The sequence below is a fragment of the Schistocerca americana genome, chromosome X (assembly GCF_021461395.2).
Source record: "Schistocerca americana isolate TAMUIC-IGC-003095 chromosome X, iqSchAmer2.1, whole genome shotgun sequence".
NCBI classification, from domain to species: Eukaryota; Metazoa; Arthropoda; class Insecta; order Orthoptera; family Acrididae; genus Schistocerca; species Schistocerca americana.
Genome location: NC_060130.1, coordinates 773,635,220 through 773,656,070, shown reverse-complemented (window position 1 = coordinate 773,656,070; position 20,851 = coordinate 773,635,220). Strand labels below are relative to the sequence as shown.

The following is a 20,851-nucleotide window of genomic DNA, read 5'->3' as shown; positions in this document are numbered from 1 at the left end:
GAAGTCTCTTGAGTTGTTATCTTCGATGTCGCAAGGAACTGTCAGCAATTACAAGGACACTGAATTTTATTTTTGTAAAGGCATAATAAAGAACGAGAAAGTGAAAGCTGCAAGATATGCCGAGCTGGAAAACGTTTTAATTCGCTGAATACAGCAACTCAGAGCTGTACAAATTCCTCTATGAGGAACATTAATTCAAGGCAAGGCTCCAGAAATAGCAATCAAAATAAAAACAGGACATTTTATTGTATCTATCGATTTGACCAATAATTTTAAGAGATATGCTGGAAACCTTTACCAAAAAATCAAAGTTAAGACTGAATCTACAAACACAGAAGATATTATTGGCTGTTAAAATTGTGACTCAGCAGGTTTGGTGATACTGTATGAAAAATGTGAGATGTTTAATGCTGACAAATTTGGGCTGGTATTCAAACTTGTGACTAACAAGTCCGCCACTGTACAAAATGAAACTTGCCACAGTGGGAAGTTCAGCAGAGTGACAGTACTCACTTCCACCAATGCTGATGGGACAGAACAACTGAAGTTGCTCATCAAATTGCTGTTGCTTCAACAATGTATATAAACTGCTATGCAGGTACATAAAACAGTGATGAAATTGGATGACAGAAGTAGCACTTTTGTCACATGGCTAAGAGCATTAATATGGTGCACCTTGTACACAACTGTGATGTTCCCTGCAAAACAATGAACTTGCTTTTCTTTTTCCCAGTATGATTAGGAAACTTCTGCTATTACAAACATGACAAATTATTTTTATTGGAAGCATTGTGCTCAGCTGCATGTACAACACATTAATGTGCCAGAATCTGCAAAGCCACTGAACTTCCTGTGCTGACTTTTATTGCAGCTGGATGAGATGATCACAAAAAATTGATTGCAGAAGGTGGGAATTCTTAGAAATATTTATCATTTTCTTGGAACTTTTTTGGGAAATGCTTTTGTACTAGAGACAACTGACTGTATAAATATATTATAGCAGACATGTGGAGGGGCAAATGTTAATGTTAACCATGCTGACAATGATGAGAGGCAGCCAATCCATGAAGAACTCAGAGATGACAATTTTCAAGACTTTGTTCCAGTTCCCAATAATTTCACATATCAGATATTGGATATTGATGAGATTACTGAAGACAATGCAGAACATAAAAGTGTTGAAGATAAAGGAGAGATGAAATTTAAATCAATGCCTGCCCATTTGAAACATCAAGTCCTGGATTAGTCTAATTTGCAGATATGTCTTCATGGAAAATGTTGAATCACCTGATGACATTAATTGTACGCACAGGGAACATTCTGTTCAAAAACACTCCGTACAGACCGAAGCAACTGGTACTTAATCATCTTTTTTACAAGTATTTCTGTGCTCTCAAAAACCAGTTCTATTATATTGTATGAATTAATTAAATTTTGATTATAATACTCCATTTGACAAAGTGTAAGAGGCTCATTACCCGTACCTGGGAATCTGGACCTGTTAAATGATGATGATGATGATGATGATGATGATGATAATACTCCATTTATTTATTTCTATACTATCTGTAATCCATTTACGTACACGCATATAAATGTTACTTCATTACGACATTTTTCTCTTTAATGTTCAATTTACTCTTGAAGAACACCTTAATGAGACTTTATTGCAATAATTAACAAGACATGAAGTGACAGACCGGTAAACAACAGTTTCATTGCAACAAAATTGACAGAAATGTCATAACATGCCTGCCACAAAGAAATGGTGATGTTGCATAAGTATGAAACAAGAAGTATATAGTTTATGGAATTCAAAATGCTAGTGATTATGAAAGTTGTTTTTTTCCAAACAGCCATTACTTTATTTACTGTTTTTGCTGTTTTCAAGCAGAAACTGTTAATAACTATTGTAGTAATTTGTTAACACTTGTGTGGCAAATTAAAGAAATACGAAACAAAAAGCATTCAATGTTTACAAATGTCGACATCATTCACTTTGCTTTAATCAAATGAAATAAATAGTTCTTAATGGTGGGTGTTATAATATCCGTAATTATTAACACTTTGGAGACTGGCCACTTAGAAGAACATCAGGCCCAGGAAACCAGCCATTTATGCCATTATCTAAAGTGTTACTGGACATATGTAACTGATGTATCTTCAAGAGTAATACATACTAAAATGAGGGGCAAGCTTCAAGATTTATTTTTCATATTTACTTCAGTTGTTCAATATGATTACAAATTTTAAAATAATGATAACAGATAGTATAATTATCTTGTCAAGAAAATAGTGTGAGGTGAGTTACTGAGCAGTTCCTTCCCCTTGTGGTTCCAAAGTTTTTTGCTCAGTCAACGCACATGGCATATTGTAGCAGAATTACGGCAAACTGTGAAACCTAATGAGTACACGCACAACATTATGTCAATGTAGTCACATTGGCTCAGCCATTTGTGACAGCAGTTGTTACATTTGCAAATGTTTCTGTGGAATTAATTCTAGAAATTGGCAGCAGAAGGCAGCACCAGTCAAGAGGCAGGTAATGAGACAGTCATACATTGTCCTCAAATGAAAGAAGTCCTGTTTTCAAGAAACAGATGGCTCATGCATTGAGAAAATCGTTGCCCAGCCTATACTCTGGTGTGGTCTTTTTAACACAAAGTTGTTGAAATTTTTAAAAATCAGAGCTCTGTGTGTGTTATGCTAACTAACTGTAAACTATACTAAATCTTTCAAGTTTCATCCTGATAATGTGAAAGACTGTGTTACATCCACCATAACTTGTGCAGATCTGTGATGGTTTACAAAATATTACTTGTGAACAGAGTATGTGCAGAAGCAAAAAATCAAATTCAACACCCTGAATGATGGTTCAATCTGAATAAAGTTTTGTTCACATATTATACAGGTCATAAACTGTATATAATAAAAATTGCAGGGCCACATATTTATGAACAGATCACCTTGGATAACAGTTACAGTTTTTGTATAGTTTCATCTAGCTACAATGTAATCATGCAATTAAGCTTGGAGAAACTCACTTCCAGGACAAGTGCAGTTTCAATAGAGATGACAGCTACAGGCTTCCAACTTAAAGGTTGTCCACTATCTGTGTACCCAGCCACAACAGACAAGAAACATAAACAACTATCTGGAAGCCACCTCAGCAGCGTGACAATAACAATATTTTTACAACATTCTCCTCCTTTCACTACCTGCTATTAGTATTTATACAATGACAGCAAGCCAACAATAGTAGCCTGAAGACTTTTACCCGCAACTCTACTACTCCAAAAAAGTGAAGAGAAAACAGGATTTTGTAAGTGAACAAAGCACTGACTTTCAAAAGTGTTCAGTCACCCAGGGACACCACAAAACCCATGACGAAAATCCCAGCAGGGAACTTACAGTGTTGAGTTCTGGATAAGCTTGAAAAGGAGTACGAATGGCCTAACAACTAAGAATGACAGAGGCCACAAAAGCCAGCTCACAGTTAATGGATCAGGATATAGATTCTTCTTGCCATTATAAATAGGAATAACACCTGCTTTTAAATGGCAATAACCACTTATTCTACCGGGTTACTTGTCATCCTTTCAGTTTTCTATTATCAGTACCATGTTACATGTAATACTCTATTTTTAATTTAATTGAAGAATGGAAAGAAACACATTGAACAACGTAGTGAAACAAGAGGTATTTGTGAATAGAGAGAGATGCAGAATGTATGGGAACACGATAATTTGCTTCAATGGGAGTGAAAACTGCCTACAACCCAGATTCAGATTGGGTGGTAGCCCTACTTCAACATCTCATGGATTTGAACAATTACACAAACAACGAAATTTAATGGCAGAAATTTCAAAATGTCCTACATGTGACCTTAACTTCTGAAAACACCTGCACATATGAGGAAATCAATTTCACACTGTGGCTTAAATTCCTTATCAGTTCATAATACCCTCTTACACACCAAGAAAGCTGTTGAATGGAGGCCAAAAATAGTTGAAAATCATACATACAAGGATGTTGTTTAAGAAAGTGCTGCAGTTTTTATAGGATTTATCAAATGACTTATTAAATGTTATATTGGATTGCCCAAGTGGCAGTTTCAGAATAATACATTACCATGAGGCTGTGTATGTGGGACGGACAGCAAGGGGTAACCAGGAACAAGTGTCTCAGCTCCTGGCAAGCCTCCAAATGACATGCCCCCTGCCGCCTGTAGCCGTACCAGGTAGTCCTGTACCGCAATGTGGGATGCCATTGTCCACCATGCTGCTGAAGAAAGTCCATTATTTATGTTGGTAACTTTTTAAATGAAAGAACCAAAAAACATTTACTGGTATTGTAATCATTGGTATTAACTCGATAAATTAACACATGCATAAGGATTCTTAACTTACCTAAGTACATTTCTGACCTTAGCTCTCATTGTTTCTGCTTGCTAGCTAGTTCAGTTTTACATACTGTATTCAATACTAGTAGTCAATTGCAAATTAGTACATCATTGAATACTGCTGAATCATGGACCATCACAAAGCCAAAGAAGAGGAAAACTGAAGAATTTGAAATTGGAAACAGAAGAAGGATACTGAAAGTTAAGTAGACAGTGTGAAATGAAGAGGAAATAACAGTGTATTTACAAATCTGTGGTAAACACTAACAAGAAGTACACATTTGGATTAGGGCATTTGTTAAGGCATACTTGGTAACTGAAAGAAGAATGAATATGGAAGAGTTTTTAGCAGGCGGGTGAGGACATGTGAACAGATTATTGAGGGTGTTACACTTAGTAGGAATGCGGAGATGAAAACATTAACACAAGATAAAATGTGCTATAGGAGAGCTACAAACAAATCAAATGATTGTTGAAAACAATACTGTTTGTAGTCACCTGAAAGTGCCTACACACTGCAGTGATACACAACAGTGAATCAGACTCAAGAAGAGTCAAAAAAATTCTGGATGTCCTGTCAGCAGTAAAAAGAACTGTCATCCATTACTCTTCATATTCTCAAATAAAAATTTACTAAAAGCATTTATCAGAGCGTATAACTCTGCTCTACAGGCTGAGGTAGCTGTCTCTCCCTTCTCAGAAAAAAACCATTTCATGGACTCAATTGATTGGTATGCTGTTTACCTATACAGATAGTGTGTTGCTACAGAATAAATAAATAAACAGATCATTGACACCTTTGATATCATCGACAGACATCAGACATTCCACGAAATATAGCAAGAAAAATGAAACAGCACAACTACCTGTGAAGATAAAACTTTTACATGGGAAAATAAGCAAACCCAGTCTTTGGAGTACGCTATAATGGAGAAGTGTAGTTCTATTGTATTGTTGGATGGGGCAATCTGTAAACTTCAGTGGGAGCACAGAAGATTTTGCGATGAACTGGGACTTACAACAGAGGACTGACAATCTCATATCTGAAGCAGATTTGCAACGAATAGTGTATTGGGGCACATGCTGATTACAGAATATTCTTCGAGCTTTCTAGCCGAATACCAAAATATAAGACAAAAGTATTCGGCCGGCGCGCGTCGGGAAAACTTTTATCGCCGCGTTTGTTTCTCGCACGTTTCTTCACGTCGCACATATTTACCAACCGTAGGGACATATCCCTATGCATAGGGACTTTTGGCTGTTTTCTCCAAAACGTAAGGACGGATTACTGATCCCTCTATAAAGCGTAGGAATTTTTTTGTCCAGGAAAGAAAAATTACAAAATAAGAAACTAAAAAAGAAAAATTCGTAAAACTGTGTAAATTTTAAACATTGTTTACGTCTGTTACCATTGCGTACGAAAAGTTGGCCTATAAAGGTATATCTCAGGTACGAAATGAAGTGCAGAAGAAAAGTATTTTAGTCACTGTCTGGAGAGGGTACGGGACGTGGGAAATACTTCTGTATTTGCTGCTTAACGCTCCTCGTGCCGATGAGTTGCTGCCTCCTAAGGTACACATTTCGCACGGAAGTAACATAGATTCGGGAATGTGCATTACGAGAAAATCGTTTTCAAACGGGATATTTATTTGCAGGAAAGAACTTAAATTAAAGGTGTTGCACTACAACGCAATGATTAGACGAAAAATGGCCTGAGGAGACCCTGACTCTAGCAACAAATGTGAATAGAAGACAATCAACGCGAATTGCTCCGAATGCGGCCGACATGCGCCGGCCGAAACCAGGGGTCCATCAGGTAACTTTTTTAGCTTCGACTGTAGTCTTTGCACCATTCTTACTTCCACAGTTACATTCTTAACTACCGCAGCAGCTACTGTATTTCCATCTGTGTTGTGTGTTCACACATTGAAAACAAAGGATAAACAGATCGAGTAGATTAGTTCGGTTCCTTTAGCCTTAACATAAAAAATATAATGTAAAAAAAAATTACCGTCAAAAGCTAAGAATGAATCTTTTCTTTTCAGACACCACAAGTGGAGAAGAATTAGAAATAGTGCGTAATTTCCGAAAGGAGGACTCCATTCGCTGCGTCTTTGGCGCCTTTAGTAGGAAGCACAAAATGATGTCTGCAGCACATGGCGTAGAGACTAACAGCAACAAGTTTCCCAAATAACATTGTGAATATTTTGTTTGAAACCAGTGACAGCTGACCATTCATTGTACAGTAAAAGGGGAAATGTTACCGCCCAATACGTGATTAGTTTTTGTCAGTACAGAATTTTTTGAGTCTGGAGGGACTTTCAAGGTGAACGTAGGGACTTTTCACATGTCGTGTAGGGGCATGGTCGAAAATAAGTTTGCGACAGTGGTGTCGTGCAATCGTTACCGAGCTGCGTGGTTTGCTGACAAGTTCATTTTGATACACATCGTCAACACAAGCACAGTTTAACGTACTCTCTACGTTTTGATTTGTTTAAAAATGAAACTGTGTAAGTTCTAACTAATAATAATCGATTATGGATACTAAAAAAATCGCCAATATGGACATACTTTGAGGACGATGACAATAATCCAAAAAATGTATGTAAATTGTGCTACATAAAAATTTCTCGTGTTGGCGTTAGAAAGAAGGTGATTACATCAGGAGTGATAAATCATTTGAAAAACAAACACACCGACGAACATCGTAAGCTTCCTAAGGGGCTAGAAATTATGGATCGAAATGCAGGTGTAAGTAAACCTGCGACATCAAAAAAGCAACTGAGTCTTGAAGAATGTGCTGAAATCCGTAAACCATAAGATATTAATGATGCTAAGGCTAAAAAATACCATCTGTTCATGCCGAAATGATGGCACTTGACAATGAGGCAGTAAATATAGTAGGAAGACTGGTTTTTTGAAGACTGATAAATAGCGGTTTACCGCGGTATAAAATAACAAGCCGCCCTTACTTCCCAGACAAAATAATTCCAGAAATATATCGTAAGGTGGTTGAAACAATTAAAACATTACTTTCAGGGATTATATTTCCGTGATATGCGACATGTGGACGTGCTTGCATAATCGAAACAGCTTTTTTTTTTAGTTTTACTGCGCATTTTATTGATCGTGAATTCAGTGTCACACATGTACAGCGTTATTACAAATGATTGAAGCGATTTCACAGCTCTACAAAACTTTATTATTTGAGATATTTTCACAATGCTTTGCACACACATACAAAAACTCAAAAAGTTTTTTTAGGCATTCACAAATGTTCGATATGTGCTCCTTTAGTGATTCGGCAGACATCAAGCCGATAATCAAGTTCCTCCCACACTCGGCGCAGCATGTCCCCATCAATGAGTTCGAAAGCATCGTTGATGCGAGCTCGCAGTTCTGGCACGTTTCTTGGTAGAGGAGGTTTAAACACTGAATCTTTCACATAACCCCACAGAAAGAAATCGCATGGGGTTAAGTCGGGAGAGCGTGGAGGCCATGACATGAATTGCTGATCATGATCTCCACCACGACCGATCCATCGAAACATGAAGTCGGCGCTGTCGGTCTCCAGTTGTGCCATGAGCCAATTTTCCAGCATGTCCAGATACACGTGTCCTGTAACGTTTTTTTCGCAGAAGAAAAAGGGGCCGTAAACTTTAAACCGTGAGATTGCACAAAACACGTTAACTTTTGGTGAATTGCGAATTTGCTGCACGAATGCGTGAGGATTCTCTACCGCCCAGATTCGCACATTGTGTCTGTTCACTTCACCATTAAGAAAAAATGTTGCTTCATCACTGAAAACAAGTTTCGCACTGAACGCATCCTCTTCCATGAGCTGTTGCAACCGCGCCGAAAATTCAAAGCGTTTGACTTTGTCATCGGGTGTCAGGGCTTGTAGCAATTGTAAACGGTAAGGCTTCTGCTTTAGCCTTTTCCGTAAGATTTTCCAAACCGTCGGCTGTGGTACGTTTAGCTCCTTGCTAGCTTTATTCGTCGACTTCCGCGGGCTACGTGTGAAACTTGCCCGCAAGCGTTCAACCGTTTCTTCACTCACTGCAGGCCGACCCGTTGATTTCCCCTTACAGAGGCATCCAGAAGCTTTAAACTGCGCATACCATCGCCGAATGGAGTTAGCAGTTGGTGGATCTTTGTTGAACTTCGACCTGAAGTGTCGTTGCACTGTTATGACTGACTGATGTGAGTGCATTTCAAGCACGACATACGCTTTCTCGGCTCCTGTCGTCATTTTGTCTCACTGCGCTCTCGAGCGCTCTGGAGGCAGAAACCTGAAGTGCGACTTCAGCCGAACAAAACTTCATGAGTTTTTCTACGTATCTGTAGTGTGTCGTGACCATATGTCAATGAATGGAGCTACAGGGAATTTATGAAATCGCTTCAATCATTTGTAATAGCCCTGTAGTATTGAGCATCAAGCATTTTGGGGGACAGCACACAGCAGAACATAGCGATTAGTTTGCAAGAAATGGCAAGTTTGTGGGACATCCAGCCGACAAAAATTCATGTCATTATTCATGATAATGGAGGAAACTAACAAGTAGAAGTTGTTAGTAACGCTGGGCTCGCCTCAGTGAGTTGTTTCATTCACACTCTTCAATTAATTGTTAACGATTGTCTGAAGGCTCAATCAAATGCGATTCAAATGATAGTAACACGTAGGAGGATCGTAACTCATTTTAATCATTCTGGCACTGCTCAAGAGAAACTGCATTCTGTCCAAAAACATTTGGGTCTCTCTCGGCATGGATTGGTGCAATATGGCACTGCTCAGGAAAAACTGCATTCTGTCCACAAAGATTTGGGTCTCTCTCAGCATGGATTGGTGCAAGATGTTAGTACACGGTGGAAATATATGCTTGAACGGCTAATGGAACAAAAACGGTTCATTTTAGTCATCTCATGGGCCGTAATACTGCCGATCTGACTACTGCACAATTGGAGCTTTTAGAACAACTTCCGACATTATTACAACCATTTGAGGAAATAACAAAAATTACACGTTTCGGATATGCTTGCATTTCTGAAAATATTCGGTATGTTGTTACAGCAATGCGATAAGACGAGTACACCAAAGCTAACACCCGAATTAAGCCAGGTGAGACTTGTCATACAACAAGAGTTGCAACAACAATTTGACGACATCACAAGAAGTAAAACTTATGTGGTCGTTAACGGTTTAGACCCACGGCTCAGAATGAATGTTTTCATTAGTAAACTGTAAAGAGAAAAAGTAATGCAGTATATTTTGATCGAATGCCTTAAGATGAACTATGAAATAAGCAGCGACGATACCACGAATTCGTCGGCCAAGATGACGAAAACCGAAGGGTAGAGTCTATTCACTCATATTTTATGGATTGGTTCGAAGAGGTGACTGCTGAAGAAAACAGCACATACCAGGACATAGAAGGAAAAAAAAATGCAGTTGCAACTGTTTATGTATTAAGAACAAATCATGTCATGAAAATCCAACAAAGAATAGATAAATTTCCGTGTATAGAAAATCTTGCAGCAAAATACTTGTCGGCACAAGGAAGTAGTGTTTATTCAGAGCGTCCTTTCTCTGAAGCTGGGAATGTCTGCGACAAGGAAAGGAGTCAACTACTGCATAAAAATGCAAAATAATTAGTTGTTCTGCACCAAAATTTTCCACTTCTAAATTTTAATTCAAGTGCATAGACATTTATTATTTTAAAAAATGCGCCCGCAGAATACATAAATTTATTTAATTTGATACCTAATTTTTTGTAAAGCGATAATTGATTGTGTACCTACAACTACTTTGCTGATTAAAAGAAAAACACATTATTATTATTATTATTATTATTATTATTATTTTATGAACTAATATTTTCATTTTACCAATTATCTGACTACAACAAAACTACAATGACTACTTTACTGATTAAAAGAAAAACACATTATTATTATTATTATTATTACATGAACCAATATTTTCATTTTACCAATTATCTGACTACAACAAAACATCTTATTCAAGTATTCGGTCAAATAGTACCTAGGTATTAGGGGCATTTGGCTGAATAGGATAAAAGTGGCTGAATACCGAACAATGACTGAATATTTGTAACATATCTAAAGTGGAGGCTATCTTTGCTATGTGAAGTAACTGTCTCTTTCTATGCAGTGTGTAACAGTAGAAACCAACAAAAATCTGTTACATGCAGGCATAAGTAACATCTCTCAGCTTAGTCTTTAAAGAAGTACATTGAAAGTCACTTTCCCAAAATGAATGTATGCAGGAGATGCTACACCACATATGTATCTATAAATTGCAAAGGCAGTTTATGATATTGATACAATAATACATGAAATTCATGCATGGTTAAATTCTGAACTTAAGTCAGAACCTCAGGAAGTCTTCAAAGTGTCTCAAACCACACACACCTAGTCAAGTCCACCAAAAGCAAAAATTCACATGAAAACAAGGGATCTCTACTAATCAACATAGAGGGTACTATCAGTGACAAATCTTGTACCTTCAAGAAAAATCAGAGAATGATTTCAGACACATCTGATAACCTGTGATACAATGGTCAACATTTGGAATGTTGGTGAGGAAAAATGGATTCTGGTATTACTTTGTTGGTAATAGATCATGCTGTAAAACAACACCTGATTGTTTAACAAAAGCCCAATTTACAGTCAACAACCAGCATATGGAAGCAAAATATGCTGATCACAGGTTGCTGCATTTCTATCTCTAGACAGAACACAGAAATTCAAAATCACATTTTAAATGAAAGTAAAGCAATCAGGTTTTTTTAATCATCGTAAGTGTGAACACTCACTTAGATGGCAATGAAGTGTTTTCTGTCATTTGCTCTTAAAGTTCTTGTAGTAAGAGGGGACGGAAGTGTAGTTGTTCAGACTGAAACTATAAAATGGAAAATGACTTTATGGTTCCTAACAGATCAAGATATACAACTACCAAGTTCAGTATGTAAATTCAAGTCCAGATTCATAAAACTGGGAAGGGATTTACTAACACAAATGTACATTCTGTTAATAAAAATTTGCATACACTATTTGAGAAAAGAACTGTAGACACTGCTATTTAAAAGCACACATGTTTAGTGACCTTAGCCAAAACAAGACATTGCTTGAGACCAGAACAGGAGACACTGAGGAACTGACAGACTTTACAGTTTCGTCAGGTAGCTGCATGTGCAAGTCAGTGCAGAAATTTAAATCATTCTAAATGCACACAACTCAACAACTTTTCATTTCAAATGAGTATAAAAAGATAACAGAATGTTCCTTGGTCCAATCAACACTGAAGAGTTTATTCGCACATACTCTTCTTATACCACGTTACCAAAAAAGTCCACATGAATTATAACGTTCTACCACACTAGCTGCCATTGGTTGGTTAAAAAATATATTTATTTTGTTTGTAGATTAAAATAAAGAGTTATTTTAATCCAGTCTATGATGGATAGAATATTATCAATCAGAAAAATTTGTAATGACTGTAGATCTGATTGAACTAACACTCAATATGGCATCAGCATCTATTTACATCATGTAAGTAGTGTACACCTGGGTTTTTTGTTGCATAACTGCTAAAACACCTAGTAGTTGCATAACTGCTAAAATACCTATAAGTTACAAGAGTTGAGATGACCTGCTAGTGTAAGAGACAGTGGAAAGAGATTTTGTTGTGCAATTATGAATTACAGCACATCATACTGGATTCTGGTGTTGGCATGAAATTTCAGAATTTCTACTGTGCTTCGTAATACCTAAAGTCGAATTTGTACAGAGGCATAGGAACTTCTGTTACTTAACATGTCAGTGTCCAAGAAGAGGATTACAAGGATCTTGAGGACACTTACCTGCTATCTACCAGTGAATAGCTATTTTACAATGGTCACTGCATACATCATATGAAAGACCATCCATTCATACAGTGTGATCAAAAAACGAAGTCATTTCATGACCAAACGATTGGATACAGAGTAAACTGCCTGGGATCTGAGTTTGACTGTGTTCTTACACAGATTTCAAAATGGTGAATTATCAACAAGCTCCTCATAGTTATCCATTCTTAGCACAATGCCTAGTGAAGAATGAGGCTCTACTCTGTGCAAAATCTTTATGTCCCTGACGGGAAATTAGACTGCAGAAGTGGAAGCTGAGAATCCAATGATGGGCCAGCTCCATATTTTATTACATAATGATTCTGAAAGCAAAAGATGGGCATAGTTCCTGGTCATTTTCTGGGTACATGTGGTCACACAATGTAAGAATCTTTCCACGGCAAAAGTAATATTAAATATAATTTATGGACAACCTTTGTTATATATGTTTGATCGTTGCAAGAACTGTTACAGTGCAGTACTAAACTCGTTAGAATGAATACACAAAAAAAAAAACAGACTATTTTGATACCTTGCTGAAACTGTTCCTCAATACTTCTGTATTTGGTATGTGTAATGCACAGTAACATTGATGACGACAAACTTGTCACTGTTTCATGATTATTCATAAAAATGCCCCTAGAACCTCAACTAAACTTGAAATAAAGTGTTTGACAATGTTGTAATGTTTACTGGGCAACCAGTAAATTCAGGCATTTTTTTTTTGTTTTTTTTTTTTTTTAATATTATTCGGTGATGCTGGAGCTCAACAGCCACTGTGTTAACGGATTGGACTTAGCATCTGTGTTAGTGATTCACAAAGCGAGTATATGTCTAAAAAACATATGGCAGTGTTAGTATTGTTCCACACTACAAGAATAGAAGAAAACATCACAAGCTACCACTGCATAAATTGAGTGACAAACTAATTCCAACACACCACAGAGAGAAAATTTAGAACAGCTGATGAGCTATTCCTAGAAAAAACTGCCATCTACCAATAAAGATACCAGTAATTATTCTTAGGCATCCACAACATAAACTCCTTTTGCACCTCTAGGCCTCACAGCAGCCTCCTGAAGACATATGACACAAATATACAAGATATTATACTGGTGGGAACTACATATAGTTTTGTGATACATACATGAGTAATTTCCTGTAACAATTTCTAATATTACAATGAGAAATAAGTGGTTATTTGTTTGTGATGATGTTTTAAAATGATGAGCTATTGCAAATACCATTACGTACAACACTGATCACTGCTTTTGCATCTTGCTATTTTAGCAGAAAATTGTAGCGTGATTCCAAACTGGCATACAATACAGGACTGTTGATGATTTTCACTGACTGAAACCGATAATCACATGTTACTACTGTAATCAAAGATGGGAACAGAGAACCCTTTCAGAAAACAAAAAGCCCAGGTACAGAAAATGGCAAACACCTTACACTAGACTCTCATCTGAAGGGCAATGTCAAGTTCATGTTTGGCTTTACAGAACCGGTAGATAATGAATTATCACATAATTTCAAAATAATGTTATTTGTTTCTATTTACTAGTCAAAACTTGAATTTATGTATAAGTTGCCTGTATGGTATGATGCCACTTAGAGATTTGCAAACAGCTCATTACACATCCAAATGTTAACAACAGCTTTCAGAACCAGGACTGCCATTTCTCTTCATAGTAGCTCCTCTGCTGTGTCCAGTTCTCTCAACAAGAAACATGTTATGTGACTGAACTTTGTATCTAAACAAAGGAACTGTATTTGGAAACCGCTCATCTTCAGTGGTGGACTGCAACTGCTTACATAGTAGTTAAAAGTACGTATCCTTCAATCAATCATTACTTTTATGAAGGACACCCAGTCTTGACAACAGTTCTTTCTGCCACAACAAAAGTCTATAAATAAGAAAATCAAAATTTGTGAGCGTGTTAGTTATGTTGACTGCTCCATTAGTGCCAAAGAATGTGAATGGTAACAATTGTGTTCTGATGCATCAACACAGTGAGTATTGCTCTCCAGTCAGGCACAGATCCAAAGTGGGGATCCCCGCATGGAAAATTTTGGTGAAAACATTTATATAGTTACACAAATAAATTTCCAAATTTCTCAGTTAAGTTTCAGATAATACAGTAGAATGAAAACTAAGAGTCAAACATGGCAAGTAAGTCTAGAAAGATGCAAGTTGTGTTTGACAGAGGATACTTTTCAATTTCTTGCCCATGAGGATGGTTTTCCATCCTGGCCATCTGCGAAGAACATTCCAGCCAGGTAAAGGGACCCATTCAGTAGCTCACTGTACTTGCTACCAGAAGCTAACCAGAGTCCACACACATAACTAGCAAACCACAGGAGGCTGGTTCAACCAAGACAGAATGAGAAAGATCCCCCAACCTCATTAGGAAGAACCAAAAACCATAAACGGATGTGTGTTCCCAATCATACTGTTTAGGGAAACACTGATAATGGCAGATACACATCTCAGTTTTTTATTAATAAGATTTTGATAATGTGACAGATGAGAGAGACAATGACACAAGCACTTCTCAAATTTTCATATGAATGTTTTTCAAATGATGCAGTCTGTTTCTGTGAATTGCAATTTCTTGGAAGTTACGCTAAAGGTATGTACTACGAACTGAGGTAAACAAATTATTATTATTATTATTGTTATTGCATTAGAACTTCAACATACACTGTTGGCCATTAAAACTACAACACTAGAAAGAACAACTAATAAAGAGATTTTACTCATCATGTACACAGAAGAATGCTGAAGACTAGATGGGTAGATCAAATACCTAATGTGTATGACTGAACTGAACTGAACTGAACTGGGGAGAAAAGAATTTTATGACACAACCTGACTAAAAGAAGTGATCTGTTGATAGGACACATCCTGAGGCATAAGGAAGTCATCAATTTGGTAACAGAGAGAAGTGAGAGTGGTACAGAGGCACAGAAGCTCCAATGAAGCTGAGATGAAGAAACTTACACAGGATAGACTAATCTGGAGAATTGCATAAAACCAATCTTCAGACTGAAGGCCACAACAACAACAGCATTTATATACAGAATAATACGCAGAACAGATGAACAGATCTGTAGGTACACACTCTGGTAATCTACAGGGTGCAAAATTTAGCACACAAAGCTGCCACACTGGCAAATCAATGGATATAACTCACGTGGGCATTGAGTCAAACTGAGCTCAGATAAATGATACGGATACATCCTATGTGCAGCTCCAGTTATATGTCAGAGTTAATGAACAATAGTGGCAGGCTAGTGGGGGCACACCAGTCTCTCTGCAACCTGTGACCACGTGTTATTAATGGGTGAGAGATCCGGAGAATTTTGGGACAAGTGCCAATCAAACACCCTAAGTATCGGTGTATGTCAGAGTAGCACAGGTAACGTGCGGTCCCACATTATCTTTTCAAAGGATAATGTTATGGAGGCCTCGAGTGCAGGCACATGGCCACTTGCCTTAACTCGTCAAAAATGTAGCTTTTGCTGGCCACATTACCAACTACACATACTGGACGTGGCACTGTTGTCAACTCGCTTCTCCCTGTTGCCATGTCAAGGGAGGCTGTAACGATAATCTTCATGCTGACAGTCTGTGGTGCTTCAGTCATTGCTGCACTGTCCGCGTGGCTACTCGGTTTGCTACAAGGTATATTTTCTGATTCGTGGAATGTGACACAGCTGTGCAACCCTGCACGACGGAGAGAACAATTTGTTTCGTCTTTCTGGTGCAAACCCACAGATTTCATATTTGTACGAGGGTCGTGTGATCCCGACTGACACGAGCAGCTCTGAGATCTATAAACCGTAGTTCAGAACGCCCCAGTCCTGCCTCTGTCGAATTCTTACGTGTTCCGCTTTACATACAGAATAACATGATCTCACAAATAAACAATATTCGAGTGCAGTTTCCAAACTATAAACCCGCTATGTAATCTTTCCTCAAATAAAACATTAATACTGTGTTATTACTACCTATCTTGCGTGGTTACACTGAGTTGCTACTTGCCTGGATAGCCAAAGATCTACACTATCGGCCATTAAAATTGTTACACCACGAAGATGACGTGCTACAGAATCGAAATTAAACCGACAGGAAGAAGATGCTGTGATATGCAAATGATTAGCTTTTCAGAGCATTCACACAAGGTTGGCGACGGTGACGACACCTACAACGTGCTGACATGAGGAACGTTCCAGCCAATTTCTCATACACAAACAGCAGTTGACCGGCGTTGTTTGGAGAAACGTTGTTGTGATGCCTCGTGTAAGGAGGAGAAATGCGTACCATCACGTTTCCGACTTTGATAAAGGTCGGATTGTAGCCTATAGCGATTGCGGTTAATCGTATCGCGACAGTGCTGCTCGCGTTGGTCGAGATCCAATGACTGTTAGCAGAATATGGAATCGGTGGGTTCAGGAGGGTAATACGGAACGCCATGCTGGATCCCAACGGCCTCGTATCACTAGCAGTCGAGATGACAGGCATCTTATTCGCATGGCTGTAACGGATCGTGCAGCCACGTGTCGATACCCGAGTCAACAAATAGGGACGTATGCAAGACAACAACTATCTGCACGAACAGTTCGACGACATTTGCAGCAACATGGACTATCGGCTCGGAGACCATGGCTGCGGTTACCCTTGACGCTGCATCACAGACAGGAGACCCTGCGATGGTGTACTCAACGACGAACCTGGGTGCACGAATGGCAAAACGTCATTTTTTCGGATGAATCCAGGTTCTCTTTCCAGTACCATGATGGTCGCATCCGTGCTTGGCGACATCGTGGTGAACGCACATTGGAAGCGTGTATTCGTCATCACCATACTGGCGTATCACCCGGCGTGATGGTATGGGGTGCCATTGGTTACACGTCTCGGTCACCTCTTGTTCGCATTGACTTCACTTTGAACAGTGGACGTTACATTTTAGATGTGTTACGACCCGTTGCTCTACCCTTCATTCGATCCTTGCGAAACCCCACATTTCAGCAGGATAATGCACGACCGCATGTCGCAGGTCCTGTATGGGCCTTTCTGGATACAGAAAATGTTCGACTGCTGTCCTGGCCAGCACATTCTCCAGATCTCTCACCAATTGAAAACGTCTGGTCAATGGTGGCCGAGCAACTGGCTCGTCACAATACGCCAGTAACTACTCGTGATGAACTGTGGCATCGTGTTGAAGCTGCATGGGCAGCTGTACCTGTACACGCCATCCAAACTCTGTTTGACTCAATTCCCAGGCGTATCAAGGCCCTTATTACGGCCAGAGGTGGTTGTTCTGGGTACTGATTTCTCAGGATCTATGCACCCAAATTGCGTGAAAATGTAATCACATGTCAGTTCTAGTATAATATATTTGTCCAATGAATACCCTATTATCATCTGCATTTCTTCTTGGTGTAGCAATTTTAATGGCCAGTAGTGTAGTACACTTCATGTCATTTTGGCATTTGTTGCATGCCATCTTCATGGTGTTGCTACTTTAATGGCCAGTAGTATATTTTTTTATCATTATTATTATTATTATGGTATGCATCTGGGGCACGTTAAAAAGTGTTTCTAGTGGTAATTAGGGGGGAAGGGGGTGCAGAAACTGTAACAAATTGCGATTACTATGCTTAGATGTACAAAATACTTACTAGCTGCAGGGTTGATACCGAGCGAGGCGGCTTGCGACGCGGCGACGCTGAGCGTTCCCAGCCCGCCGTAAGGCGGCGGAGGGGGCGGTGGCGGCGGTCCCGGCGCGGGCGCGGGTGCGGGCGCGGGAGGCGGCGCGGAACCGGGGGCGGTGCCGGGCGGCCCGGGGGCGGCGCCCGCCGAGGAGGCGGACACCTGCGGAGGTGGCGGAGGCGGGCCGGCGGGCGCGCCCGCAGCGGGCCCGGGGTGGTAGCGGCCCGGCACGCCGCCCACACCGCCCACGCCGCCAACGCCGCCGACGCCGCCGACGCCGCCCAGCACGGTGAACGGCAGGTGCGGCGCAAGGTGAGGCGCCAGGCCGGGCGGCAGCGCGCCGAACAGCGAGTGGCCGCCGCTGGCTGCCGCCGCCGCCGCTGCAGCCGCTGCGACACAGAGGGTTCGTGCGACTACCACAAGCGACGAGCAGAACCGGAGAAAACTGGGCACTTACGATCTACATCTACATTTATACTCCGCAAGCCACCCAACGGTGTGTGGCGGAGGGCACTTTACGTGCCACTGTCATTACCTCCCTTTCCTGTCCAGTCGCGTATGGTTCGCGGGAAGATCGGCTGCTGGAAAGCCTCCGTGCGCGCTCGAATCTCTCTAATTTTACATTCGTGATCTTCTCGGGAGGTATAAGTAGGGGGAAGCAATATATTCGATACCTCATCCAGAAACGCACCCTCTCTAAACCTGGACAGCAAGCTACACCGCGATGCAGAGCGCCACTCTTGCAGAGTCTGCCACTTGAGTTTGCTGAACATCTCCGTAACTCTATCTCGCTTACGAAATAACCCTGTGACGAAACGCGCCGCTCTTCTTTGGATCTTAGCTATCTCCTCTGTCAACCCGACCTGGTACGGATCCCACACTGATGAGCAATACTCAAGTATAGGTCGGACGAGTGTTTTGTAAGCCACCTCCTTTGGTGATGGACTACTTTTTCTAAGGACTCTCCCAATGAATCTCAACCTGCAACCCGCCTAACCAACAATTAATTTTATATGATTATTCCACTTCATATCGTTCCGTACGCATACTCCCAGATATTTAACAGAAGTAACTGCTACCAGTGTCTGTTCCGCTATCATATAATCATACAATAAAGGATCCTTCTTTCTATGTTTTCGCAATGCATTACATTTGTCTATGTTAAGGGTCAGTTGCGCTCCCTGCACCAAGTGCCTATCCGCTGCAGATCTTCCTGCATTTAGCTGCAATTTTCTAATGCTGCAACTTCTCTGTGTACTACAGCATCATCTACATCCATACGCCGCAAGCCACCTGACGGTGTGTGGCGGAGGGTACTTAGAGTACCTCTATCGGTTCTCCCTTCTATTCCAGTCTCGTATTGTTCGTGGAAAGAAGGATTGTCGGTATGCTTCTGTGTGGGCTCTAATCTCTCTGGTTTTATCCTCATGGTCTCTTCGCGAGATATACGTAGGAGGGAGCAATATACTGCTTGACTCTTCGGTGAAGGTATGTTCTCGAAACTTTAACAAAGCCCGTACCGAGCTACTGAGCGTCTCTCCTGCAGAGTCTTCCACTGGAGTTTATCTATCATCTCCGTAACGCTTTCGCGACTACTAAATGATCCTGTAACGAAGCGCGCTGCTCTCCGTTGGATCTTCTCTCTCTCTTCTATCAACCCTATCTGGTACGGATCCCACACTGCTGAGCAGTATTTAAGCAGTGGGCGAACAAGCGTAACCTACTTCCTTTGTTTTCGGATTGCATTTCCTTAGGATTCTTCCAATGAATCTCAGTCTGGCATCTGCTTTACCGACGATCAACTTTATATGATCATTCCATTTTAAATCACTCCTAATGCGTACTCCCAGGTAATTTATGGAATTAACTGCTTCCAGTTGCTGACCTGCTATTTTGTAGCTAAATGATAAGGGATCTATCTTTCTATGTATTGGCAGCACATTACATTTGTCTACATTGAGACTCAATTGCCATTCCCTGCACCATGCGTCAATTCGCTGCAGATCCTCCTGTATTTCAGTACAATTTTCCATTGTTAGAACCTCTCGATACACCACAGCATCCTCTGCAAAAAGCCTCAGTGAACTTCCGATGTCATCCACCAGGTCATTTATGTATATTGTGAATAGCGACGGTCCTATGGCACTCCCCTGCGGCACACCTGAAATCACTCTTACTTCGGAAGACTTCTCTCCATTGAGAATGACATGCTGCGTTCTGTTCTCTAGGAACTCTTCAATACAATCACACAATTGGTCTGACAGTCCATATGCTCTTACTTTGTTCATTAAACGACTGTGGGAAACTGTATCGAACGCCTTGCGGAAGCCAAGAAACACGGCATCTACCTGGGAACCCGTGCCTATGGCCCTCTTGAGTCTCATGGACGAATAGCACGAGCTGGGTTTCACACGATCGTCTTTTTTGAGACCCATGCTAATTCCTACAGAGTAGATTTCTAGTCTCCAGAAAAGTCATTATACTCTAACATAATACGTGTTCCAAAATTCTACAACTGATCGACGTTAGAGATATAGGTCTATAGTTCTGCACATCTGTTCGACGTCCCATCTTGAAAATGGAGATGACCTGTGCCCTTTTCCAATCCTTCAGAATGCTACGCTCTTCTGGGGACCTATGGTACACCGCTACAAGAAGAAAGGGGGGGGGGGGGGGGCAAGTTCCTTCGCGTACTCTGTGTAAAATCGAACTGGTATCCCATCAGGTCCAGCGGCCGTTCCTCTTTTGAGCGATTTTAATTGTTTCTCTATCCCTCTGTCGTCTATTTCGATATCTACCATTTCGTCATCTGTACGACAA

General features: G+C 40.2%; 1 protein-coding gene across 1 annotated transcript in view; it reads right to left on the bottom strand.

Annotated features, from left to right (window-relative positions):
• Positions 1 to 20,851, bottom strand: part of LOC124556308 (bromodomain adjacent to zinc finger domain protein 2B-like) — a 379,839-nt gene that overhangs the window by 287,252 nt on the left and 71,736 nt on the right. Inside the window, exons 2-3 of the mRNA XM_047130281.1 lie at positions 18,001 to 18,096; positions 4,132 to 4,284 (exon numbers count right to left, since the gene is read on the bottom strand). Of these exons, the coding sequence (XP_046986237.1) occupies positions 4,132 to 4,284; positions 18,001 to 18,096 (249 nt within the window). The remainder of the gene's footprint in view (positions 1 to 4,131; positions 4,285 to 18,000; positions 18,097 to 20,851) is intronic.